This window comes from Peromyscus californicus, unplaced genomic scaffold (genome assembly GCF_007827085.1).
Source record: "Peromyscus californicus insignis strain IS unplaced genomic scaffold, ASM782708v3 Scaffold_6__1_contigs__length_162567912, whole genome shotgun sequence".
Classification (NCBI taxonomy): Eukaryota; Metazoa; Chordata; class Mammalia; order Rodentia; family Cricetidae; genus Peromyscus; species Peromyscus californicus.
In genome coordinates, this window is record NW_026294584.1 from 2,921,379 (window position 1) to 2,948,846 (window position 27,468).

Sequence of the window (27,468 nt, forward strand, 5' to 3'; positions counted from 1 at the left end):
TCTTTGTCCTACAAAAAGAAAGTTTGTCTTCATGGCCAGCTGTCCTAAACATAAAGATTTCTGATTGGCTTAGAGAGCTCAATAACCAGTGTTTACATCAGGATCTAATAGAAGAAAATTTCTTGAAGTCACTGCAGATAATCCGACCACCTGTTCCCTAAACATTACATCGTCATTCTCTCCTTACAGGACACATCACGTGGTGACACTCCAGTGGCTCACCTTCCTGTGATGTCAGTGCCACTTCCCCCAGTTGGCTGACATAAACATCTATGGCACCCTGATGGCTTGAGGCTTTTAGACATCCACAGGACGAATCTGGGAGAAAGAAAATTGTACCCATGATTGTTCTTAATGGAATAAATGGAATTATAAACTTAAAAGGCCCTGCTTTGACATACGGGTAAGAATCTATAAACCTTGCGAAGTTTTGTATTTTCCTCAGAACTACGTCATTATTTTTATCAAAATGTAAACAAGTATTTGCATACTGGGTACCCACAGAAGCCAGAAGAGGGAATTGAGTCCCCTGAATTGGAGTTACAGACAGTTGTAAGCCACCACATGGGTGCTAGGAATCATACCCAGGTCCTGGAAAGAGCAGCCAATGCTCTTAACCACTGAGCCATCTCTCCTGACCCAGAGCTCATCTCTTAAAACCTGATTGTCAGAAGTATGACATGTAACAATTGGCAGCCAATGCCAAGACCAGAAAGCATCACTTAAGTATTTCATTTATTCTCAAATTGGCAAATTTAATAAAACTTCCAGGATTAGCCAAAAAGACATTTACCCTGTTTTCAGTCTCTATAAACAGGAGCAAAGTTAGTGAGAAATCAAGACATTTCACATTTTTTTCTTTCCGCAAACCTGCTGTAGTGAGAGTAACAGGTTGTCCACATGAGGTTTTACTGCACTTCTTGGAGGGCGGCAAGGGTGTGGAGCCATCACAGGAAGAGGGAAGGCTGTTTCCTGTTTTCATCTAATATTTCTTTACAAGTTCCTGATTTGAATCAGTATCTTCAAGTCAGGATAAGGAAGTCATAACTAAGTTAGTCCTTACACGGACTCAAACTTCCTGGTGTTGTCAATGACTCCTGTTTTCAGTAGAACAACAGTTTAAGGTCAAAGGGAAACAAAGTCAGAGACAAGGAAACTGGAGAATGACTTGAAGTATCAGTGCGAAGGGTCGTCTTCCCTACTCCCATCGCCAGCAAAACTTTAAGGTAATATGTAGCCTGACTGTACTGAGAAGGCCAGAGCACATTCTTTTCAGGAGCCTCTCTTAAAAGCATATTTTATCAAGAGCTTTTACTACTTCAATTGAGAAGCAAACTAGGAATTGTGGTGAAAATTATGCGAGAAATAATATTTTATAAAATATGGAGAGAAAATATATTATCCACAAAGGCAACATTTTTTCCTTAAAATTTAAATAACTTCAATCAGACTTTGAAGTGAATTATTCAAGATCTGGCACAGATTATTTAGAATAATTTGTCTCCAATCAATACCAAAATGTCCTTTATCAGACTCCAATTATTAGTTTTCAAGTGTCAAAAGTAAATATCAATGTAAGTAAATGAAGACATTAGGTAAATGATAAGAGACAGAGACTGGCTACATCACTGCTAGGTGAGCAAAAAGAGACACTTCATTAAAAACCTCTTATTAAACCCCAAAAGAAGCCATGTAAAAATGTATTATGGTAACAACAAACATGTAGGCTACCTAATGTGTACATGTATCATCCCAGCTTGAACAAAATGTTTGAAAACTAGTTTGACTTTCTTTCTCTGGGGAAGAGGGACTCTACAAGAATGTTAGGTGATCTACAAACAATGCTTTCATTTCCTTCACCATGGGGAAATAATTAGAAGTTACAAAGTAATTATATTTGAATGTTATCAGTCTTGAGCTTTGTTAATGTCTCATTTCCAAAGCTGTCAAAAGACTCAAGATGCGTTTTATAAAGAGAAAGAAGACATGTGATATTTAAAACCTATGTAGCAAACATGAAATCTCAAACCTATGTTTGCTTATGTAAGACCTGCACAATAACAACACCAGCTGACGTTCCAGTGTGGGTGGGCAAATTTCACAAGGTCCCACTCCTACATGTAGGCAATACATGGCTGCTGACAGGGCGGTAAATCTTCTGCAGGAATGAGTCCATAGTCAGCTGTCTGATCCCAGTAAAACCTAAACATGCACACACACACATATAAATAACACCAAGTGCACTCAGTAGGCTATATTTATACATACATATACATGTGTGTGGTGGTGTGTAAAATAAAGAAGAGGAAGTCGTGAATTTGAGGGGGGCACTGGAGGAGTTGTTAGGGTAAGAGAATGGGTAAGAATGATGTAAATACAAGTACTCATGTATGAAACTCAAAATTTTTAAATAAAAAAACCTGATAGTTTGCATTTTAAAAAGTTATGCAGCAAAACAAACTTTCTATAATACAAATTACTGAAATGAAAATTAATCACCAAGAGTAAAATGAAGGCTTTATCCACAACAATTCCATACTTTAAAGGTTACATGAAGAAGTTCTATAGCTCTTGGAGATGTCTTAAGGGAGTAGGCAAGAGAACCGAAAATATAGAGCAGACAGGCAGATACGTAGACTCTCACATAGAATTATCTGTTGTTAGAATTCTGGACCAAGATCCCGTTGTCTGACAGAGACCACAGAGTTACCTTATTTTTAATTACTCAAAAGAGAAATACTGATGTCAACTAGCAGTTTAACACCATACTCAAGCAAAGACACATGTATTTGTAACATATGTTTTGTTGACAGGAGGAAACAACTAAGCTTGAAGAACTAACATTTTAAATGTGTTGTTTTCTTTTAGATAAATGGAAAACTTCCTCAAAATTGGATAAGCATGTTCAAAGCAAATGTTTAATATTTTTAAATTTCAACTTTCAAGTTATAAAGGAGGAGTAAGTTGTTTTCTGACTGATTCATATGCTCTTCAAGCTATACAAAGTGCAAGAGCAGGCAGGTTTTATACACAGGACACAAGAGTTTGAAAAGGTAGAATTTTAAGGCAACTTCAAGTTTTCTATGAGGTCCTGTGGTGATATACTGTGTACCCTAATAAACTTGCCTGGGGATCAGAGGACAGACCCAGCCACTGGATTAGACATAGAGGCCAGACACTGGTGGCACATACACTTAATCCTATCACTTGGGAGGCAGGGATCCATCTGGATCTCTGTGAGTTCAAGGCCACACTGGAAACAGAGCCAGGCAGTGGTGGCACGTGCCTTTAATCCTAGTACTGGGAAGCACACACACCTTTAATCCCAGAAGTGACATGGCTGGGCGGAGAAAGGTATATAAGGCATGAGGAAACAGGAACTGAGCAGCAGTTCAGCTGAGACCCTTTCAGGTGAGGACTCAAAGGCTTTCAGTCTGAGGAAACAGGATCAGCTAAGGAGTTGGTGAATGAGGTTAGCTGTGGCTTGCTCTGCTTCTCTGATCTTTCAGCTTTCACCCTAATATCTGGCTCTGGGTTTTTTATTAAAAGACCAGCTAAGATTTGAAAAACAAGGTCCCCTCTAGATATTCCATAAGTAAGAAGGGAGTAAACAGGTCTCTGGGAGATGTGTGAGGCAAACGCTGTTCACTTTTTTAAAAGATGAAACACAGTTTTGGTAACGCCTTGAAGTTTTGGTAATGCCTTGAAGGGAGGAGACAAAGCAGAGGTGGGCAAGCAATCTGCCAGCACTGGCAGCCCACCACCAGCACAGCGGCCCTGGTGTCTCCTGCTCACTCATTTTAATTGTGGGATGGTCTTGTCTTGAACATATGCTATCCACCATCTGAACCTTCTTGTGATGTAAGCGACACACACAAAGTTCTAAGATCTAGTTCCTCCTCGTCTCTCATCAATCCCACTACATCCTCAAGAACAGTAAACCATTTCTCTTTCTAAGGCTTGTTCTTGCCATTCCTCTGTGTGGGAGCTCTGTATGCATGATTTTATAAGTCTTTTAGCTGTTATTTTGGTAACCTCAATTAAAATGTCTCTCTTCTTCCCTGATGGCCTAACTGCAATCACTTTCTTTTCCATAAACAATCTCTATCCTATTATCCTATTTCCTCACTGCACTTATGGTGATCTGAAACCACCTTTTGCTATTTACATGTCTGTTCTTTTTCTTCCTGGTGCTCAGAGGGGACAGCTCCTAGACAAAATGAGTAGCCTTGTTGACTAATATACTCTCTTTAATAGTAAAAGAATTCCTGACGTATAGCAGACACTCATAAACACAAATGGAAAAGGTATTGGCATACTAACAGTTGACTTCAAATAATAACAGTGTTAAAAACAATTCACACACACACACACACATACACATACATACACACACACACACACACACACACACACACACAGAGTAATCCTTTCTTTCAAAGAGTTAATGTAGCTATTTAAAGAACTTGAGAAAATTTATATGATTTTCTTTCTTAATACTAGATCCAGGGCATTTTCTCTGAGCAGACACATTCATACTGGCCTGTCTACACAGGACCTAAGTGAGATTTGAGAGACAAACTATAGATTTTAATAAAGCATCACAACTATAGATGTTTTAAGCCATTACCAACCAGCATCTTGACACATACCCACTGTAATGTTACCCATCTTGCTTTGTAATATGATATTTCCTGCAAAAGAGAGAAAATCAGAGTTTGAAATTACTAGGGATGATGTGGAAGGAACTGTTATTAAGAATCCTAATGCACAGGCTACATATCCACAATGTCATTTAGTACTACTACTACTGTTGTGGTCATTTCTGTCATGATCAGAGATCCAGCCACAGGTTTACTTGAAGTTCTGAAACAAATGACTGTGGGCCTATAACCTCCACATATCCCCACACTGAAGGTTTATAGAATAGCTACAAAACAATCATACTTATACATGAAGGAAAGGAAATGACACCCTGACAAACGTACTCCCCACGCATTTTCAACCTAAACAGCAACATCAGTTCATTAATTAGACCACACAAAACCAAGTTTTAGCCAAGGAACACAAATGTTTCACGGAAATGTCTTTTTTTTTCCAGGCCAGTTGCCACATCTGTTGGATTAAAGTAGTTTCTGAGCCAAGTGTTAAAGTGGTTTAGGATAACAATAATGAATACACAGATGTATAACTAACAAAGAAAAAGGCTTCAAAGCTTTCCACCATGCAATGAGAATCTATTTCCAGAATTACAATAGGGTGTTGCATCTGTTCTTCTCAGCCCCCTTAGTTTAAAAACAGGACTGTTATTCACATGTGTGTCTGTGGGTACAAGTACTCCTAGAGTCAGAAATTCAGAGCTTCTTACCCCAAAACGTATGCCATATCATCTCTTCTAATATCATCTAAAACTACAGAAAACAAGGAATAACTTGAATTCAAAATTAATCAATTTTAATTCAAAATTATTTCATATATTTTGTAAATAATAGTATGCCAACTTCTGGAAAAAGTAAAAAGAAAGACACGATTCATTTGCCCAATACTCAGACATGTGTGATGGCAAAAATAGTTGTAAAGGTCTAACATTCCACCACACTTCATGTGAGTCCAAGAACAAGGGGTACATTTATGTAGGGATAAGAACATGGTTTAAATGGAGAAGCCCATAAAATTATTTTTATGTCTTAGGATATTACAAGGCTTTGAATATCTTGTTAAACATGTTAAGTAAATATTACTTCATTGGTTTGCTCTATATACTCTCTTCCAATTTTCAAACCCAGTAAATATAGTCTCACCATCACATGCGAACAGTAGCCAAAGGCATACAGCTCTAAAATGGCTCCCACTATTCCTTCCTCCTAGCATCCATGCCCTTTGTATGATCTTCCATCATGTGCAGGCCAGACCTCAGTAGCTTGCTTTAACAAAGAGAGCAGGAGAAAGGTGCTGGGCTGTCATTTCCATGATTAGGTTATAAAAAGATTACAATTCTATATTTCTAGTCTCCTGCGATTCTCATGGAAGTCAGCTGTAACACTGTCAATTGCCCTTTCAAGAGATCTCTGTGGTGATATTGTGTTCCCCAAAATATTGTGTACCCTAATAAACTTATCTGGGGTCAGAGAACAGAACAGCCACTAGATATAGAGGCCAGAAAATAGTGGCACACACGCTTTTAATCCTATCACTTGGGAGGCAGAGATCCATCCAGATCTCTGTGAGTTGAAAGCCACACTGGAAACAGTCAGGCATGGTGACTCACGCCTTTAATCCCAGGAAGTGATACCAGAAAGCAGAAAGGTATATAAAGCATGAAAACCAGGAACTAGAGCTGGTTAAGCTTTTAGGCTTTTGAGCAGCAGTTCAGCTGAGACCCATTCAGATGAGGACTCAGAGGCTTCTAGTCTGAGAAAACAGGATCAGCTGAGGAACTGGCGAGGGGAGGTAGCTGTGGCTTGTTCTACTTCTCTGATCTTCCAGCATTCACCCCAATATCTGGCCTCAGGTTTGATTTTATTAATAAGACTCATTAAGATTCATGCTACAGGCCTCTGGCTAACAGGATGAGCTGGATTCTGACAACAGTCCTGAGTAGGCATGGAGCCATATTTACCCTTGCTGAACACTGACAAGAGCTCACAGCCCAGGATGACATCATGATTATAATCCTATGAGAGATCTTAAATCAGAAACTCAGCTAGGCCACTCTAGAACTAAGAGTTTTATAGCCACACAGCTACTGAGTCCAGTCACCCATACACAAGAAAATTGAGCCCTATACACTTAAAATAGTCTTAAATTACTGTAGCAAAATATTATTTTTAAATGAAAATACAATCCTCTCAAAATTGGTTGTGATATGGAAGTCTTGAGGAAATGATTATGACAGCTATAAAACAAAAGCTTAAGATCCACATAGAATGAAAACTACTTCTCATTATAGTGACATGTATCTAATAACTTCCCTCTTGAATATTAGAGTTCTACTATACAGTAAAAAACAAAATGAAACAAAAAACTGAACTAAAGAATGGTTATAAAGAACACTTCAAAAATAGGTGGTGGTGCACACGCCTTTAATCCTAGCACTCAGGAGGCAGAGGCAGGCGGATCTCTGTGAGTTTGAGGCCAGCCTGGTCTACAGCCAAGGCTACACGGAGAAACCCTGTCTCAAAAAAACAAACAAAAAAAATTGTTCTCAATAATGAACAAACAACAAAAATGTGTATGTACACACACACACACACACACCAATAATAAAGAAAAGTAGGCCATTAATTTGAGATGGGGGAACATAAGAGGGGTTGAAGGGAGGAAAAGTTAGTGGAAGGCGATATAGTTAAATATTAATTAAAATATATTAAAAGACACAAAAATATTTTCAATTCACACCAAAATATTTAGAAAATCTCTACCTTAAACAGAAATATTCCAAAGTCATCAGAATATACAAAATGAACTTCTGTCTTAGCTATTTTGTGGATACATAATACATAAAAGTATGCAACTCAACCATGGGCATTATTAGCATAATTATCCACATTTTAGTTTCATCTATTTCATAGTGATCACTGAAAGAATAAATGAATCAACTATTTGAGACAAATTTAGTGAAATATTTTCATTCCCCATGAAGTCAGAAGCATATGGCCTATGGTAACTGTGTGTTTTCCAATACTCTCAAGTTGCACAACTTTTCCACAATTCCAGTATTTAAGAACACACAGTTTTTCTCCTCTCAGAACCCTTCATTTTAGCATGATTAGAGAAAACAAATAATCAATTAAAAGGTATAAACACTATTTTCTTCAGCAAAAGAATATGGTTATGGTTAAATAGCACATACATGTTCATGATCTAGACAGACCCTTCAAATTAAAGCCCTTTTGTCTTAGTTAGGGTTTCTATTGCTGTGAAGAAACACCATGTCCATGGCAACTCTTATAAAGGAAAACATTTAATTGGAGTGGCTTACATTTTCATTGGTTTAGTCCATTATCATCATGGCAGGACATGGCAGCATGCAGGCAGACATGGTGCTGAAAAACTAGTTGAGAGTTCTACGTCTTGTAGGCAACAGGAAGTGGTCTGAGACACTGGGCAGTATTTTGAGCATATATGAGACCTCAAAGCCCACCTCCACTGTGACGTACTTCCCCCAACAAGACCACACCTGCTCCAAAAAAGCCACACCTCCGAACAGTACCACTCCCTTTGGAGGCCATTTTCTTTCAAATCACCACACCTTTGGATGGTTTTGAGGAGGTAGTACATGGGAGAGATGGGAAGAAAGGCCCTTGCTACCGCAAGCCACAAGGCTAAATGCTAAGAATTTGCAAACAAAATATGATTCTTTCTCTTGAGGGATTTATAACTAAGCAACAATTTATAGATAGTGGAAAACCAGAGATAATGGAAGAATATTTTATCTAAATATTAAAAGATTACAGAGAGAGAGAGAGAGAGAGAGAGAGAGAGAGAGAGAGAGAGAGAGAGAGACTGACTTAAAAAGCTGGGAAAAGGATTTCACGTAGAATAGAAAAGGCAGGTCATTATGATCAAAGGCTCTGATATAGGCCTCAGATGTGTAAATAGAAAAAAATGAGAATTCATATCACTCTGGAAGAGATGGCAGAATCCCAGGAGGGAAGTTAGAGGGCTTCAGAACAGTGTGTTCAATGTGTGTTTCTGATGAACCACTATTGCCACATGAGGATGATGGGCTTGAAGAAGGCAAGGCTAGAGGCAGAACTACTCCTCAACAAAAGGCAGCAGAATTTGAGGAAGGACAGAAATCAGAAGGAAAAAGATAGGGTAGACTAAAGAATCATTTAGGCGATGTATAAAACTTAAATCTAGTGACTGAGTAGAGAGAGGAGATGAGAGAATTAAAGGTAAGTCTAAGTCATGGATTCATAGCATGGGAATGAGGTACATGGTAACCTCACAACTTGCAACTGTAAATAAAGGAGACAATATGGATGAGTTCAGGAAGCTGGAGAAGGAGTGGGAAAAACATCAGAAATGTCGAATTTGAGATGCCTGTGAACGTTCAATGGCTATGTGTACCAGGTAGTGAGATGTGCACACTGGAGGTCATGACTGGAGTCACTGCATCATCAGATACAGCAAGCAGTAGTTAAGACTCAGAGTACACAAATGACAAGTGGAACAGAGATATACACAATCCTGGAGAATAACAACTAAAGACATGACAGACTGCCAGTGTCCATAGATATCTGTGTGCTTCTCTCCTCCCTCCGTAGAACATGCTGGACTATCTACACTACCTCTGCAATTAGACCATATCTCTAAACACTCTGTCTAGAGGCATATGGGAAGAGGTAATGGACACATACTTAGTCCAACTCACCAAAAAGGCAGTTTTCACTCAGAGTTGTACAGAAAGGCTTTTTAGAACAACTGTATGTTGGATTTTTTTCAGCTCTAACTGGAAGGAGAAATCAGTTTAAATTGTAAGAAAAAAGTAGACACACTAAATAAATCCCAAACAGGCCAGTCTTAGAATATATTTTAGAAGTTTATTATTTATATTTAAAAGATGCTCAGAAATAGCAACAAATTTTCTCATAAAAACAAGTTATAGGATCCTAAGCTAGTTTAAATATAGCACATATAAATATGTGTGTATACATATACACACACACACACACACACACACACACACACACACACACAAAGAGTTTGTGTTACACAACTACTTGCTGACAGGGTTAAAACAAAGCGTTCACTGAAATATATGTTCAGGATCTTCCTAGGGTGTGGAACCTTACCTGCTTTTCTATCTCCATCCTACCTTCACACTCCAAGCTTCAACAGCACATTCCTACAAGCTCTTGGAATAAGGCTGGAGGATAGGCAACAGAGAAGAGGGTGCAAAAAACTTTGGCTTACCTAAGTGATTTAAAATAGTCAAAGCACTGAGTGTAAGGGATGGGTAAGGGTTCCTTTCTGACTTCTCTCTTGTCTGCACTGAAACAACCAAAGCAAACTGAGGACCAAAAAATAGAGGGTGAAACTGGCTGAGTAACACGGAAGCAACTGAATCAAATTTCCCTCCCTACTCCTGCTGACTGATGCACAGAGTGCAAAAGGAGTTGTGAGAAAGTTGCTTTGACACTGAGTGACAAGGAACAACTGGAGATGGGTGGGAGGAAGACTGAGGAAGTGAGACAGAAGTCCTTTCAATTCAACTGTGTTCTTTAAAGGTGGGTATCATTTCTTGCCCAACTCTGCACTCCTGGCACCCTGAAATCTGGCACACAGTAGTCAGTCAGTAACTGTGCTGAATGAATAAATTTAAGTGTAGCAGAGGCTATGATTCCTCATGCAGAGCTCCCCTCATACCTAAAGGGCTTATTGTCTTAAATGCTGAGAGGATTACTGGCAGACAGCCCTCCATGGACAGGCTTCTTTGGAAACTGCCTCAACTGAAGACAGCCATCTTGGCCCAAGATCACACTCCTTCCTGCAGCAGCTGGGATCTCATGACCCAGGAAATAAAGCTCCAGCTTCTGTCACTACAACTTGAGGCAAGGGTGAGGAGCCACGCCAGCTTCAGAGCTGTACTTGGGGCTGCAGAAGGTCTACCACAACCTGGCTTTTCCTTTCCTTGGCAAGGCATGGGCCCCAAGAGGTCTCTGCAGTAAACACATTGCATTCTCAGTGTTCTACTCAGGGAGACCCTATTAGAGACAGCAGTGCAGAAGAGACCTATACTTAAGCCACATGAGGAAGCGTACTTGGTTTCATATTAAAGTCAATAATATTCAAAGGCTTTACAAAAGCAAAAGGTTGGACTCTTGTCCCTATCAGTATTTATTTCAGTCACACTGTTTTTCCTGCAGTGTTTGTCAATCAATATATGACTTGGTAAGGAACTGTTTTACATTGAAACCTACTTGGTGCATTAGGTATGCCTTAATTATGATCATAGAAATGCAATCCTTATTAGAAGCAATTTAAAATATGAAATTATAAGTTGTTACTATTTCACTACTGCATTACTACTACCAAGAACTAAATGCACACTGAACAACAACAAAAACGGTAAGAAGAAAACCATTTGTTTTATTTAGATATAGCTCTGCTCTATTTTAGTAATGTAATCAGTGTAGGGATTGTTGAGCTTAGTCATTAAACTGAGGTACAAAGGTTATTCTAATCACCTAAGCACTTTTTCTCTAACAGGAGACCACCTGCCGATTTGTTACTTGCTAGCATGGCTAGCATGACTAGCACTAGCCAGTTCTAATACAACTTAATTTGTGCTCATTACTAAAATGTGGGAGTGCTGCAAAATGTATAGACGCCAATATTCAGCCTTACTAAGACATGAAATGAGGGGACCATCTACGGGAAAATGTTCCAGGCCACACTTCCTGGAAGATGGCCCAACAGACATTTAGCAGATGTGCACATACTGAATGTACTTCTTTCAAGGACTAAGTAGGTCTTAATACTACTCACGTGTATTTCAGAGAATACACCTGGATTTGAATCATCTGCTCTGTGGAAATGTAAGAGGCAGAATGACACTGACCACCAACAGGCCTTTGTTCATACTACCTCACCTTTATGTTCTCTCTTTTTCTTTCCATAATACAAACATTAACTAAGTAATGCTGCTCTCTGTAGATATACGTTTGGGACATCACAAGAAAACACTTAAAGATAACCGAAACAGCACATTGCTAAGAGGACCTCTGCCAGTGCAAATATACATTAATGCATTGTACCCAAAATTAGTACCATAGAGTTTCTATAATTTGATCTACTCAAACGTTTAATTCACTTAACTGTTACCTCTCCTATCATGAAAAGCTACCACTAAGAATCCCATCTTTATTAATACTGCTTTTATTTCATCTCTTAGATATTGTTTCTTCTTATAAAAATATATTTAAATACCACAACTACTAGGGCTGGAAAGATGGCATGCACATGCTGCACACACATGCACACACACATTGTAAAATAATAAAAATCTTTTTAAAAAATCAGAACTATATTAGCTTCATATATAACAGCATAATTTTCAAATTCTTGTCAAAATAAAATTAAGTTAGCTTGTGAGTAAGTTTATTTTCACAGATTTTAAAAAGATAGCTAGTCTGTAGTTAAGTTATCTAGAAGGCCGCTTCCCTGACCCTTCCTGTGACAGTCATCTCTTTAATTTATGTTATGTGGAAATGTCTGAGATACACTAGGTCTTTGTTAGCTTACCATGAACATTTCCTAATGCAATATCCCCAGCAGCAGAAGACAACAATGAAGATTCTGTATAAAGATACTTGACTTTCAGCAAACCATCCTCTGTAGATATATTTACACAACTTCCCTGAAGTTTATCTATGGTCACAGTCTAGTAAAAGAGAGACTTATAATCAGTTCATTATAAAACAAACTGTAAACAACCAAAACAGTTCATCTAGAATAGTGGTTCTCGACCTGTGAGTTACAACCCCCAGAGGGGTCGCCTATCAGATAACCTGCATATCAGATATTTACATTATGATTTATAACAGTAGCAAAATCATAGTTATGAAGTAGCAATGAAATAATTTTATGATTGGGGGTCACCACAACATGGGGATCTGTATTGAAGGGTCGTAGCATTAGGAAGGTTGAGAACTGCCTATCTAGAATGATGACCAACTCCATGAGAAGTACACAATCAGCTTGACAACTGACTCCCTAGCTCTAGCTGCCAAGACTGTGGGCAACATGCATTCTTTGTAGAATGTAAAATAGAGCCAACACCAGATTCCTCCATTTATTTATGCCTTCTTTAGTTTCTCTTAAAATTTTACGTTTTCTTTGTAGAATTTATCTTATTAGTTTATTCCTACTAGTTATTTTTAAAGTGCTATTACACAATGTATCTCTTAAAAGTTCATGTTATCTTGACTTTTATATTTGAACTTACTCTAGCAACCACAATAAACTCACTAATTCCAATAATTTATTTGCATTAGAAAATAATTTCACATGTATAATTATATTATCTCCAAATGATCACTATTTCTTCCCTTCTATTATATAGTCTTATACTAATTACATTCTCTGTGCTTTTTCATTCTTTCTCTTATATCTGGATCCATTTTCCAATTCAACAATGAATAGTAGCAACTAGATGAAGAGCAGCCTACCTTATCTTCCTGTTTTTCTCAGAGGGAAAGTGTACTGCATCTCAGCAGGGAGTATGATGCTTGTGACAGAAGACGTTTTGTATGTATCTTTTATCTGATTAAACAATCATTGTATTGTTATTTCTATATTGAATTCATGAATGCGTTTTGAGTTTCACATGCTTTGATGCTGCTGAGCTACATGATTTTTCTCATATGTTGATGTAGTAACTATAACCTTCTAAAACTTTTCCACTTTACAGTTAATAAGGTAGCTTTCCAGTGAACAAAATGAAAGGAATTCTTATTCATCCTTAAATTTCCCTAACAAAATTCAGTATGTATTTGTGTTTCAAATATTGTTCACCCTGTAAAACAAAGACAGTTAAGAATTCACATCATCTCTACCATGTTATAAACGAATATGTGTTAATATGCAAATGTTGGCACTACACACTCAATTACTAGGATGGCTTGCCACAATTCTGCCCCCAAACAATTTCAAGTAGTACACCAGAGCATTTAAACCAACAATATCACTGTTATCAGCATCACCCTCCTCACAAGTTTTCCAAAAACTGTTAAGAATGTTAACAAATGTTACCAAACAAGATTGAGTTTCAAGAACAAAATACTATAGACAACAGTACAAAAAAATACTCAGTGGGTCTTGTGGGGCAGAGGTAAAAACTACTTTCCCCTCTGGATTCAAAGTACATAACTTCCTGTATTTTTTAGAAAGTATATGATAACATTGATTTTTAACTACTTGTTTATCTTAAGTTGATTACGGACTAACAGGAACTTTTACTTTAAAACTAGTTTCAATAAATCAAAAAACAAACAAACAAAAAATATAAAAATGCAAGTACTTTACTTATAAAGGAATTTACCAGAACATAAATGTTTTATCTTCCACAGGCTTACAATAAAGTCATAAAACTCCTGACAAGAAAGTCTTTACTTACAAACTCTAGTCATGAAAACTTGCTTAGTGTTCATGGTTTCACACTCTCCAAGAATTTCCATAAAACAGGCAACAAAATGGAATATCCCGGCCTTTCAACAGGGAATGGGGCTGTTTCACACCAAAAGAGGGACATTTAATGGAACATCTGAAACATCCTGAACTAGCTAAGGAGCACTTCTACCGAGATACTGCCTATCACCATGTGAAATAAAGCTGGGTTTCAACACTCTTTATGAGTATCTGGAAAATGCCAAGGATCTGTACTGTTCCTTAAAAACTAAATACATCCCTAGGAAGCCAGAAAACATCCTGCACTACCAAAGTAAATGAAAGCAAGTAAAATCTCAGCACACATCACCAACACAGTATAATTGCCAATCATTCATGCAGTTTCCCAGAAATTCTAAATTCTCCAAAGGCTACAAAACCTAAACGATATCACCTGAACAATGTCAGATAATAACTCAAAAAATTAAATTTGGGTTAGCTCAGTTGACAGCAAAATATTGACAAAATCTTATTTTTAGTCAGTAATATTACTGGATAAAAGTGGTCACATGTGGACTCTCTAGATTAAACTGATTTTTAACAGAAATTATTTAAAGAGAGGACAAAAGGTAGATCAGAAGATAAATACCTTCCTGAGAGAGGTGTCGCTAAAATTAATTTTAACATAAGGAGGGATTTTTCCCTACACTTGATTACTTTATTATAATACAATGTTTATAAGTAACAAAAATCAAGTCTTCAGGAAGTACTGTGACTCTGTAGTCTAGACAGAAAGGAAAGTGACAACTGTGTCATCAATCATCCTGGGATGTCGATGTTCTTGTTGAGTTATAGAGGCTGATTCTGAAATTCACAATATCATTTAGAACAGCCACAGCTGACAGTGCTACTGTTCATGATGTCCTTTTACTTTCATTATCTTGTTGAGTAAGTGAACAAGGAGATGCAGGCTCAGGGAAGAAAGGTGCCGTGATCTCTTCTGTAGTTCTTTTTCCTTCATCCTCACTGTGAGCAAGTCCTATGTCAGAGTCAGCCTCACGCAAGAGCCCATTTTAAGCAGTTTACTTGTACTGATGCCTGAATCTTCCTGTGAACGTTCTGAGATAGGTCCATTACTATGACCCCGTTTTTCAGAAAATTGAGACACACAAATGTTACGTAACTTGTCTGAAGTCACAAAACTCAGTAAGTGGCTGAGCCAGGAAATTTAATTCTCAACATGTGCTCTTAACCAGTAAGTATATTTTTATGTTTTTAAATAAACTTTCAAATGTTTTAAAAGTTAATACTATGCAGGAAAATTAGAAAAAATTCACAAAACTCAGGAAAGAAACAAAAGTTTAACAGGAAGTAGGAGTAAAAAATGTTTGACTGATTACCCATGTTTCATTTGGAACAAATTAACAACTAATGTCAAATTATTCAAAATAGCATGATTTCAATTTCTGATACTCACATCTGATTGAAAGCATATGATCCTGGGGCTGGGGATATGGTTCATTAGTACAATGCTTGCCAGGCAAGCATGGGCCCCGAGTTTGGATGCCCAGGACCCATGTGAAAACCTAGCACCACAAGTTTATAACTCCAGTTCTGGGAAGGTGAAGACAGGCAGATCCCTGGAGCTTACTGACTGGCCAGCCTAGCCAACATCCACGAGCTCCAAGTTCAGTGAGAAGCACTGGCTCAAAAAACAAGGTGACAAGCAATTGAGAAAGACACCCTGTGTTGACCACTGACCTCCAAGCACCTACATGCACCACACCCCCAAGAACTTGTAATCCTGTAGTAATATTATCTATTAATGCAAGGTTGAATGTGAAGGAACTGAAAAGTTGTTCCGTTTGCCTGTTTGCACCTCTAAGGAGATAGTAATCTGATTGAAAAAAACTAAAGATCATCTCCAAGGGCAGTGGCCTAAGTCTACAGGCTCTCAAGACTTTCCTAGTTTAATTTGAAATGTTTATTATATATTTAAATATTTGTTTTAAACAGCTTCCCACAGATTCTAAGAAAAAAGTGATAGGAAATTAACAACAGCAGAAACAATGCTACACTCCGTTTTTCTTAATTTTACCAGCAACGGGCAGTGGAAGTCTCACGGGCAAAGGCAGCTGCTTCTAAGCCCAACAATCTCAGTGTGATTACCAGGACCCACATGGTAGAAGGAGAGAACCGACTCCTACAAATGTTCCTCTGACCTCCACATGTGCATCTTGACACACACACATGCATTGTGTACACACACAAATAAATAAAATGTAATATAATTATAAAAATTATGACAGCAATATGCTACAGGACATGCTTATAACCTTCACCATCAGATTTAGATTTTTCTTGTAAGATTTAAAACACTATGTATCACAATTACTATTAACAGCACAATAAATAATTGGAAGCAGTAAATAGCTGATTTAAAATACAAACCATCTTTCTGTAACACAAATCTGAGGCAACATGGGGGTGGGGGATTTGGAGAACAGTAGCTCTGTCTCACAGTGCCACCTTGTGGAAACACTAAAGAAGCCAACTTTCAGATGGTTTTTCAGTTTTAATATTAAACCTCTGAGTCTACAATGGATTTGAGCATATCAACTGCTCATTCCCCATCCGGTTCATCCCAGAGCCCCTTTGCCTTATTCCCTCTCCCAATATCACGTCCTCTTTTCAAAACCCATGAGCATTTCAGAATTTACCCTTCGATTAGCCAAAAAGCAGCAAGCCTAGGAGAACACTGTATTCAAGTAAATCCAGCACCCACGAGAACCAAATTCCCATACTGGTGGCAGTACTTAATTTGGTATTTTAATTCATGACTATCAAAATAAAAGTCTCTTTAGACAAGTCAGAATTAAATATGAAGTGTTTACTGATTGTAACGAACTAAATAACTATCAAAAGTACTAAATCACACACTAAAATTTATATTATTAGCATTTAACCACTTCGGTTCCAAACATGAGCTTATTAAAGAACTAAATCACTAAAAAGAAAACACAACAAATTCTATAGAAGCTACTGTTTAAGAAATCAACAGCAAAGCTGAAGCTACTTAGAGGGTTTTAATCTTACACTGTGATGTGATGCATGAATATCTATATTTCCGCAAATTGTTCCCAGACAGATCACATTGCCTCCTTTTGTTTGAACATGTAATTCTTGGCTCTGAAAAACAAAAAGACCACAGAGGGTAGAGAGAGTAAGCTCACATGACACTAAGGAAACATTTTCTTCTGTGCATGTTCATAAAATAACCCAGGAATCAGTTTTCAGGAAAGTATGGAGAAGAGCAAAACAATTGTTCTCACAAAGATTTGTCTTACACTGTGATTAACTTCATCATAGTTACAGATGTGAACCTAAAATCCAAGTATTAATGAAGTTTTAGAAAGATCTATTTCCAAAGTAACTCTGTTTTCATATCCAAAGCTCTTAACTGAAATTAAGTGAATTTCTGGAGTGTCTCTGAAATTTATGAAGTTGTAAGGAAACTTTCATATACATGTTCATTTTTTCTTTAGAGATAAACAATCATGAGATTTTTTTTGAAGAGGCCTAAGGTTTAAAGACACTGAGCTATTGTAATCAGAAGCTCACCTGACTCCCATACAACATGGAAATTTTTAAAAAGTGAAAATGAGTCAGAAATTATTGGTGGAAATGATTGTGCTACATTTTTTTTAAAATGTAGATGTGTGACATTCACTTACTTTATTACTTCGGATTCTGAATAAATGCAACATTACCATATGTCTTCCTTAGCTAATAAAGAGAGCTGGGAAGAATTTGAGCTTGGAAACAACAAACTTAAGATCAAATCCCAGCTCAACTACTTTAGCTTTGTGAGCTTGAGTGAGTAAGTTCCTTAGTCTTTTGGTGCCTCTGAGTTTCCATTCTTGATAAATGAAGATGTTCCAAAGATTAACAAGGCTTAGCTGAGATTCTCAGTACATACTAACAATTCATCAGCATTAATTAGTTACTAAAATGCTATTTTATATATACATAACCCTATGTGTGATGTTAAATAAGTGAAAGGTAGACATATTAACAGATGACCACTAATTCAAGATCATATTGTACCATATTTTTAAAATCCTAAGCCAGATATTTTACCAAAGTGCCTGCATTTATGAGTGTGAGTTAGTTAAGGCTAACATTGCAAGAATAATTCTTTTAGTACAAGACTAGTGTCCTTGTTTCTCTGTTGCTATGATAAAGTATTGACCAAAACCAACGTTGGGGAAGAAAGAGTTTACTTGAATTACAGTTTTATAGCCCATCATCCAGGGAAGCTGAGGCAAGAACCTGGATGCAAGAATTTAAGCAGAGACCATGGAGGAGTGCTGCTTGTTGGCTTGCTCAGTGTACTTTCTTATATAGCATAGGACCACTTGCTAGGGGTGGCACTGCCCACAGTGGGCCAGGCCCTCCCCCATCAACCATTCGTCAAGCAAACACCCCACAGACTGGCCTACTCAGCTCCTCAATTAAGTCTCCCTCTGTACAGGTGACTCCAGTTTGTGTTAAGTTGCCACAAACTAGCCAGCAGCACTAGTATCAGCTTTAGTTCTAGTTCTTTTTTAGCTATTTTATTTGTAAAGACTGCTAGTTCATAGCTTTTTTCTTTCTTAACAAGTCTTCCATGGAACAAATACAAAATGTACTTAAAAACAGGATTAAATTCTATCTTGAAATTTCTGTATTAGTCCATAAAATTCTTGAAAATTTAAAGTCAAAAAGGAATAATGTTGTAGAATATTATTTTAAGGTGTGTTACTTTTGTTTATGCTCTGGAACATCTGTTTAATGGTGGAAAGATGTGTTTGATTAAATAAAATTCACCTGCAGTCAGGAGGCTGAGTCAGCAACTAGCTGACAGGAAGTGGTAGGGAGGAGCCAGGTGGAGAAGGGTTTATAAGGAGGGGTGAGGAGAAGTATAAGGGCTTTTTGGAGGACACAAGGAAGGAGAGGAGGTGAGCTACTTGTTCTCCAGCCTCTCTGAAGTGTAGCTGAAGTTTTGCTCTGTACCGCCTAGTCCGCAGTTGGGACAAATCTTTCCCACTCACGTCCCCCAAGTAAACACACAGAGGCTTATATTAATTAAAACTGTTTGGCCATTAGCTCAGATCTACCACTGACTAGCTCTTACACTTAAACTCAGCCCACTTCTGTTAATCGATATGTCCCCACGTGTCCCATGGCTTTACCTGTGTGCCATTACACTGGCGTCTCCTGACTCAGCCTTCCTCTTCCCAGCTTTCTCCTTGTCTGCTTATCCTGCCTATACTTTCTGCCTGGCTACTGGCCAATCAGTGTTTTATTAAACCAGGGTACAAAAGCATTATCCCACAGCATTTCCCCTTTTCTGTTTAATTAAAAATGAAAGTTTTAATTTTAACATAGTAAAATTATATATAACAAAACAGTTATCAAGCAAGAATTACAGTTACAATATCTAGTCTATTTAATGCTTTTGTACACTGTCTTTTATGACGTTTGTACAACTAAATTCTTTTAAGCTATCTCATATGTAGACAAATGTGAAAAGGAGGTGTGTAGTTGGTTCTTTTTTAATTCTTAGCTCTTTAGGGGCCCACCACCCAGCTCTCAAATAAATAACACAGAGGCTTATTCTTACTTATGAAATGCCTGGACTTAGCTCGGCTTGTTTCTAGCCAGCTTTTCTTAAATTAACCCATCTACCTTAAGCCTCTGCGCTTTTCTTTCTCACTGCTGTATACTTTTCTTTACTTCTTACTCCATGGCTTGCGGTGTAGCTGGGCGGCTGGCTCCTGGAGTCCTCCTCTCCTTTTCTTGCTCCTTCTCTTCCTTTCTAATGTTCTCCTTCTATTTATTCTCTCTGCCTACCAGTCCCACCTATTTCTCTTTCCTGCCTCGCTATTGGCCGTTCAGCTCTTTATTAGACCAATCTGGTGTTTTGGACAGGCAGAGTAACACAGCTTCACAGAGTTAAACAAATGCAACATAAAAGAATGCAACACATCTTTGCATCATTAAACAAACGTTCCCCCGCATAAGCAAATGTAACACATCTTAAAATAATATTCCACAACACAGGTACCCAGATAAAGATGGACAAACCAATGAATGAGGTAAAGACAGATGCATCCATCATTCAAATTAATGTTTTCAAAGTGAAAGCATTGCAACTGCAACACAGATGACCTAGTTCAATGAAACGTGTCAAAGGATTGGGTCTTGACCCTGCAAATTCTAGAACAATTAGAAATTGCTGTGGAATATTATCATAACTGGGCAAAGATGTGTTACTTTTGTTTATGCTGTGGAATATTACTTTAACTATGCAAAGGTGTGTTACATTTGTTTGTGCTGCCTTTGTTTAATTATGTGAAGATGTGTCGCATTTGTTTCACCTTGCCTGCCTAAGGCACTGACTGAAAGCTAAATGGCCCATAGCTAGGCAGGAGAAGAATGGGGGTGCTCGAAAGAGAACAGGGAGACAGAGAGGGACACACCCCGGGCAGGAAGCCAGCAGCCTCCAGACAGACACAAGAAGCAGTGAAACTAAGACATGCTAAGACCAAACATTCATAACTCATAGGTCTCCATGTCACGATTTGGAAGCTGGTTGGTGGCCCAAAAAAGAAAGCCTGCTACAGAAATAACAGCAAACTCCCTAACAGAGGTATAATATAAAACATATATGGCTAAGACCAATCTCATTAAGAAAAATGGAATGTAAAATTGTTAATTATAAATAAGCTGAATCATCTGTTCTGCAAAATTGGCTGCCTAGTACTCCATAAAGAGCTTCTGGAATATTAAAAATGAGTGAAACAGTCATACATTTTAAAGCACAGTTATAGTCCATAAAGACTTTCTTTTTCTTTAGTAAGTAGACAAAAATGGTGCGAAAACTAATTTTTTTTTTAGTAATAGTAGTATCTCAAAATCCTAAAAATATACTTTGGAGTTTAACTATGCTTTGAAATGACAACTAAAAATAATAATAATAAAAAAGAAAGAAAGAAAGAAAGAAAGAGAGAAAGAAAGAAAGAAAAACCTTCAAAGTTGCTGCAACATTTGTGCTTTTAAGGCAAACTTTTTTGAAGACTTTCTAAATGATGAATGATAATAATCTGAATAACAAATTAAGCCTTGTAGTTTAATTCTGTGATTTACAGTTTAAGGTAATTTTGCCACTGGAACAAAGTGAGAGAAATGCTCATACCTTCACAGATTGCAAGACGCTGGTCCCCTGCGCAGTGTCAATTTTACAGCTATCACATTCAATATTCTGCACCTTTACAGAGCCAGACCCTGATGACTCAATATTCAAATCTAGAAGCAAAAGCAGAAAAAAGGAAAAAGTCAGTGCCTAGCCTCAGAGCATTTTTTTTTTGTTTGTTTGTTTTGTTTTTGTTTTTCGAGACAGGGTTTCTCAGTGTAGCTTTGCGCCTTTCCTGGATCTCGCTCTGTAGACCAGGCTGGCCTCGAACTCACAGAGATCCGCCTGCCTCTGCCTCCCGAGTGCTGGGATTAAAGGCGTGCGCCACCACCACCCGGCTACCTCAGAGCATTTTAACATCCCCTAGGTCTTCAGGGACTCACTGCAGTGCTGGATCAGAGAGCAGCATGGTTTCTCCCTGAAAGCAAGAGGTCTTTACCAAAGCAGCAGGATCAAATGCAGAGCCTTTCTAACAGTTATCAGAGATTATATTTCCTGGCTTATATCATCTAAAGAGAGGAAAGGCCACAGATGGGAATAAAGGAGCTGAGTCGGCCATTCTTATAGGAAGGTACTCATGTCTCGTGTAGAAATAGCTTAGCTCCTATCCTATGAAAAGAACGCACACAAATGAGTAAGGATATGACAGTGAATTAACAAGTCATCAAATGTTAAAGTTGTTTAGCCTTGACTTATACTCCAGAAGATTTGAAACACTGATCACCTAATTAAGAGCATATTAAAATAGCAAGGATCAGTGTATGTGATCATGACCGAGGCTTTCAAATTCTACTCTAGCCTTTCACAACCCCCAAATGGGAATATTGCCATATAGCTGTAGCACAGGGTACTCGAAATAATTTTTAATAACCAGAATCATCTTTAAAAACCTAGTGATAAGAAGAATCAAAGCTACAACACTGGGGATAAATAAGAATGTTTTTGAAGAAAGTTTGAAAAATAGGGAATCACAGGTGGCATGCTCAGCTGTACAAAGCCAGCTTGGTCCACATAGTGAGTTCCAGGACAGCCAGGGCTCCGAGAGAGATTCTGTCTCAAAGACAAACAACAAAATTGTAAACAGTGATAATGACTATGCAATTCACACTAATATTAAAGATTTTCAGAGTATAGAAACAAATACTACTGTCTTAGTCACTGTTGCTGTGAAGAAACACTGACCAAACCATTTGGGGAAGGAAAGGGTTTATCTTACAGCTTTCAGTCCATCATGAAGGGGAGCCAGGACGAACTCAGGACAGGAACTGGAACAGAGATCACAGAGGAACACTGCCTTGCTCTCCATGATTCTCCAGCATACTTTTTTTATACAACTCAGGACAACCACAGTGGGCTGGGCCCTCCCACATCAATCATTAATTAAATGCTTCACAGACTTGCCTACAGGCCAGTCTGATTAAGGCTTTTTTTTTTTTTTTCAACTGAGGCTCCCTCTTCCAGGTGACTCTAGCTTGTGTCAAGCTGATAAAAAATAAATAAATAAATAAATAAATAAATAGCCGGCACAACTATGTTTCCCTAAAGCAAGTTATTGGGACCCAATGCCACAATTTCAATAGTTACAGGACGATGTCCTCAGTTGTGTGGCAATGGTTTAAATTAGCAACAGTACACTGAGTGAGAGGAAGTGAGAACACATAAAAAGCCGGATGCCGGTACAAACAACTGCACAGCTTACTTCCCAACTGAATCTAGTCATACAGCAAGAACTCAGGCAGGCCTGCCAACTATACAGGTGAGGAATGGAATTCTAAACACACTCTGCTGCGGGAAGTCAGAGGAACTGACAGCAGGAGCAATGCTCCGTTCACTGAGGCACTCTTTCACAAGCTGGAGGAACAAAGAATAAAATTAACTCTACAGATTCGAGAGGCCTGTGGAACAGAGGCATGGAGATAGTGCACCGGAAACAGGTTTCTGGTTAGAAGTAACGAGATTTCGGATCGCCAGCAGATGTAGCATCGATTTTCATAGATGCTGTTTTAAGTTTTGTTTAGCCCCCAACTGATACCCACCTATGGTGGTTTGAAGGAAAATGTTCCCCAAATGGAGTGGCACTGGTGGGAGGTGTGGCCTTGTTGGAGGAAGTGTGTCACTGAGGAGGTGGGCTTTCAGGTCTCCTATGCTCAAGTTACACCTAGTGAGACAGACCACTTCTTGTTGCCTGCACAAGATGTACAACTCTCAGCTACCTCTCTTGCACTGTGTCTGCCTGCACGCCAAGTCCCACCATGATGATAATGACTGAACCCTCCGAACTGTAAGCCACCCAATTAAATGTTTACCTTTATAAGAGTCGTCATGGTGTCTCTTCACAGCAACAGAAACCCTAAGACACCACTGTAGTGGGTAGCCGGTCTAGCTTTGACCTGGAAGTACCACCCCTTTGAGGCTTCGGTAACCATCAGGCCTACAAGGCGGAGCTGAGAGAGGACGCTGAAGACCCGGATCCGGATGGGCCAGCTCTCTTGGTAGAGTTCTCCAGAGGAAACGGCCGGAATGCGCTACGTCTTCCCCAGACCCTGTAACCTATCCCCTCACTTGTAAGTTACCCCACAAAATAAACCTCCCCTTTAACTACGTGGAGTTGCCTTAATATTTAAACCAGCACACCACCTTAATCTGTATTACGGTAAAGCCTCACCAGCACCTTCGGATTATTACATTTGGAGGGCACAGCCTCTTTTTCATCTAGGCTAGTTAGAAGTTGAGAAGCAATAGAGCATAATGTAATAAGACATAGGTTATTCCAGTGCACGCTTCCATTCGGTTTTAATTTTTCTCCTTAACTGGGACCCTGACTCTTAAATACTATTCGGGAACCCGAGAGTGTTGCTTTAGAAAAGGGGGCTCCTGAGTGGGCCAATTAGGTTAGAAAGCAGAGTGGAAAGAACCCGTTTTCACTTCACTTGCCAAACTTGACGGGTGCGTTCACCTCCACCGACGCCTGGGGGTCGATGTCCTCGGACAGGATGGCCATCTCCTGCCGGGCAGCGTCGTATTGGACCTGCAGGCTGTCCAGGCCGCGCGCCGCGCGCCCCGCCCCGCACACCGCCACCTGCACGCGGTCGCCGTCCGGGTACGCCAGGGGATCCAGGGGCCTCACGACCAGGTGGCACGGGAGCCGCGCCCTCAGCCGCCCGAACGGGCTCACCGGCAGCGTCCACTCCCTCAGAGCCGCGCGCGCCAGGCCGGCCCGAGGGTCGTCCGCTGCTCCCCGCCGCGCCCCATCGCAGCCGCGCGTCCGAGCTCCCAGAGCCCCGAACCAGGCGCCCGCCCGCACGCGGAGCGCGCAAGGCGGGAGGCGGCCGAACATGCCCTCTCCGAACGCCTCAGCCTTGGCTTCCCGGCCGTGCGAGCGCCCGCACCACGAGGCTGCCTCAGGTCGGTCACGAAGAACCAGCAAGGCCCAGCACAGAACCGAAGGATTTAAATCCCAGCTGCAAAACACACCCGGCAAAAAACTGGAACTTCAAAGCGCCTTGTTGAAACGGGGACCCTGACTCTTTGCCTATTTCCGCCCCTTTGGCGGAGGCCGCCGGGATATGTAGTTCTAGAGGAGCCAGACATCAAAGTACTCTGGTGGCTTTGGAACTACATATCCCAGGAGGCAGTGCGTCGAATAGACAGAGAGACAAGAGCCGATTGGTAGAGGAGCCTTGTCGTTGCTTCAAGTCCATTGGCCAAGGGACCGGAGGGGAGGGGAACTTAATCCAACTGACCAATGGAAAGAGTGGAAGGGACAGGACAGACTCAGCTTTGTGGTTACCTTGGATACCAAGGACGCGACTTCTTTGGAGAGAGTGGAGTTTGGGAGTGAGACCCCAGAGACCAAAACCCACAGAGAAAAATAAGAGTCTCAATAACGATCAGGACCAAGAGAAAGGGTAAGAATCAGCGTGTTTACAGATGGGAATTAGATGCAAAGTGACCCTCTGTAGGTTGTTAGAAGCAAACTTTATCAAACTAATGTTGAGTCCCCTGGTAACAGAGAATCCCTCAGCGAGAGACCTTACTTAGCAGGAGAGAGGAGACCATTCTGTTGCCCCATCTCTCCCTTCTCCTCTGCCCTTTAAGAGAACTCCCTCTCAGCTAGAAAGCACTAGATAGAAAAAGTGTTAGAATCCTGGCTCTTTCCTAACTGTAAGTAACCTTAGGTCAGTCATTCGGTGCCTTTGGGTTTCACGATTTGCTTGTAAAATGACGACAACAATATCTTTCTTGCCTTGTGTGGAAGGGTTTTTACAAAGATCAAATGAAATAACGGTTGGCAAAGCGGTGCACGGTCTACAAAATAATTAGAGTAGTGTTTTAGGAATAGCATTGTTTCTAAGCTGCCAGGAAATTTTGAGACATTTGAACATTTTAGAGAACTGCATAGATCTCTTTCACTACAAATGATCCTCGGCCTTAGTGGTAAAATAAAATCTTGTTCTTTTTTTCTTTCTTTTAGGCCATTAGACTTGTGAGGTGATGTCAGATTATTTCCTGTCCCTGTTGGTGTATCTGTGTCACCAGGTTTATCTGTGTTCCTTCAGTTTCGATGTAAAGATAGAATTACTAAATAACTCTATAAGACTTCTATCCTTCTTTATTATTAAGTAGGCAGTAAAAATAATGGAAAGTGTGGGGTGCAGGCATTATTGCAGCCTTGCTTTCCTAGTTTCTCCTCTTTCGTCAATTTCTACACATAATTCCCTAAATTCCTTACATACAGATAGTAGGTTTAGTAGAATGCATGTCCTATGTGGTGGCGTTCACTTGTAATCCTCCAGCATTTGGGAAGCTGAAACTGAGGATCTCAAATCTGAGGTCAACCTGGGCTGCATAGTGAGAACTCTGTCTCAAAAACTGAAACAAAATGGTACCTTCAAAGATTGAAGCCCTCACCTCAAAGCTTGGGACCTGAGACTGGTTGACTGAGCTAATGCCCTCCTCACCAGTGTCCATATTATTCCTTTAGTGAAGACTGCAGCTCAGACCTGCTGCCAGCACCTCAGAAGTTCCCTATCCTGAGGCACTTCACTGAGGTGAAGCCCATCCTTGACTTTGCTGCAAAAATGAATGTCGGGATAAGTTAGTATGAAAGAGAGTTGGAGCTGATTAAAAAGAGATTTTAAACATAGATTTAAGTAGCGTGGGTGTTGATAAAGGTGATCACTCGGGGAAAGAATTTGACATACCCAAAAGAACAGGTATAGGCTTTCAAAGGAGAGTATGTCCTTAAGTGTCTTTGCAGTAGCTCTGTAAATTGACTCTTGGTGACCCTCAAGTTATACCTCAAAGGATTTCTTTTCTCTCTCTCTCTCTCTCTCTCTCTCTCTCTCTCTCTCTCTCTCTCTCTCTCTCTCTCTCTCTCTCTCTCTCTCTCTAATTAAGAAAAATTTTCCTTTCATTTTACACACCAATCAAAGATCCCCCTCTTCCCTCCTCTCACCCCTCAGCCTCCTTCTCCCAACCACCTCCCACTCCTCCCCACAAAAAGGCAAGGCCTCCCATGGGGAGGTACATCCAGCAGAGGCAAGTCCAAGCCCCTCCCCCTGCCTCAAAGCTGCATGAGGTAGTGGGTTCCAAACAGCCTGCTCATGCACTAGGAATGGATTCTGATCCTACCACTAGGGGGCCCCCCAAGCAGATCAAGCTACACAACTGTCTTGCCATGCAGAGGGCAGAGCCCGGTCCCATGCAGGCTCCACAGCCATTGATCCAACTTTCATGAGGCCACATATATTTAGGTCTTTGTACGTTTCCCCATCATGATCCTGATGCACTTGCTCATAGAATCCCTCTTCTCTCTCCCTGACTGGACTCCTGGAGCTCTGCCTGGTGCCTGGCTGTGGATCTCTGCATCTGCCTCCATCAGTCACTGGAGAAAAGCTCTATGATGACAGTTAGGGTATTCACCAATCTGGTCACTGGGGTAAGCCAGTTCAGTTCAGGCACCCTCTTCACTATTGCTAGTAGTTTAAGCTGGGGTCATCCTTGAGGATTCCTGGGAACTTCCCTAGCACTGGGTTTCTCTCTATCCCCATGTCTCCCTTTATCACGGTATCTCTTTCATTGCTTTCCCACTCCATCCCTGTTCCAGCTCGACC

General features: G+C 39.8%; 2 protein-coding genes across 10 annotated transcripts in view; one reads left to right on the forward strand and one right to left on the reverse strand.

Moving 5' to 3' along the window:
* The window catches only part of Fam185a (family with sequence similarity 185 member A), an 80,550-nt gene extending 55,649 nt beyond the window's left edge, over positions 1-24,901 (reverse strand). For 3 of the 9 annotated variants that reach the window (XM_052720967.1, XM_052720965.1, XM_052720966.1), the window contains exons 1-7: positions 24,287-24,900; positions 21,356-21,465; positions 17,212-17,304; positions 12,253-12,391; positions 9,380-9,457; positions 4,653-4,694; positions 223-318 (exon numbers count right to left, since the gene is read on the reverse strand). In XM_052720967.1, coding sequence (XP_052576927.1) covers positions 223-318; positions 4,653-4,694; positions 9,380-9,457; positions 12,253-12,391; positions 17,212-17,304; positions 21,356-21,465; positions 24,287-24,689 — 961 coding nt within the window. In that variant the 5' untranslated portion in view covers positions 24,690-24,900. Of the gene's footprint in view, positions 1-222; positions 319-4,652; positions 4,695-9,379; positions 9,458-12,252; positions 12,392-17,211; positions 17,305-21,355; positions 21,466-24,286 lie in introns of all 9 variants that reach the window. The other 6 variants (XR_008214453.1, XM_052720964.1, XR_008214456.1 and 3 more) reach the window with 4 other exon arrangements.
* A 257-nt stretch (positions 24,902-25,158) lies between these two features.
* Ccdc146 (coiled-coil domain containing 146) overlaps positions 25,159-27,468 on the forward strand; it is a 158,306-nt gene continuing 155,996 nt past the window's right edge. Inside the window, exon 1 of the mRNA XM_052721116.1 lies at positions 25,159-25,260. The gene's annotated coding sequence lies outside the window, so the exon portion shown is untranslated. The remainder of the gene's footprint in view (positions 25,261-27,468) is intronic.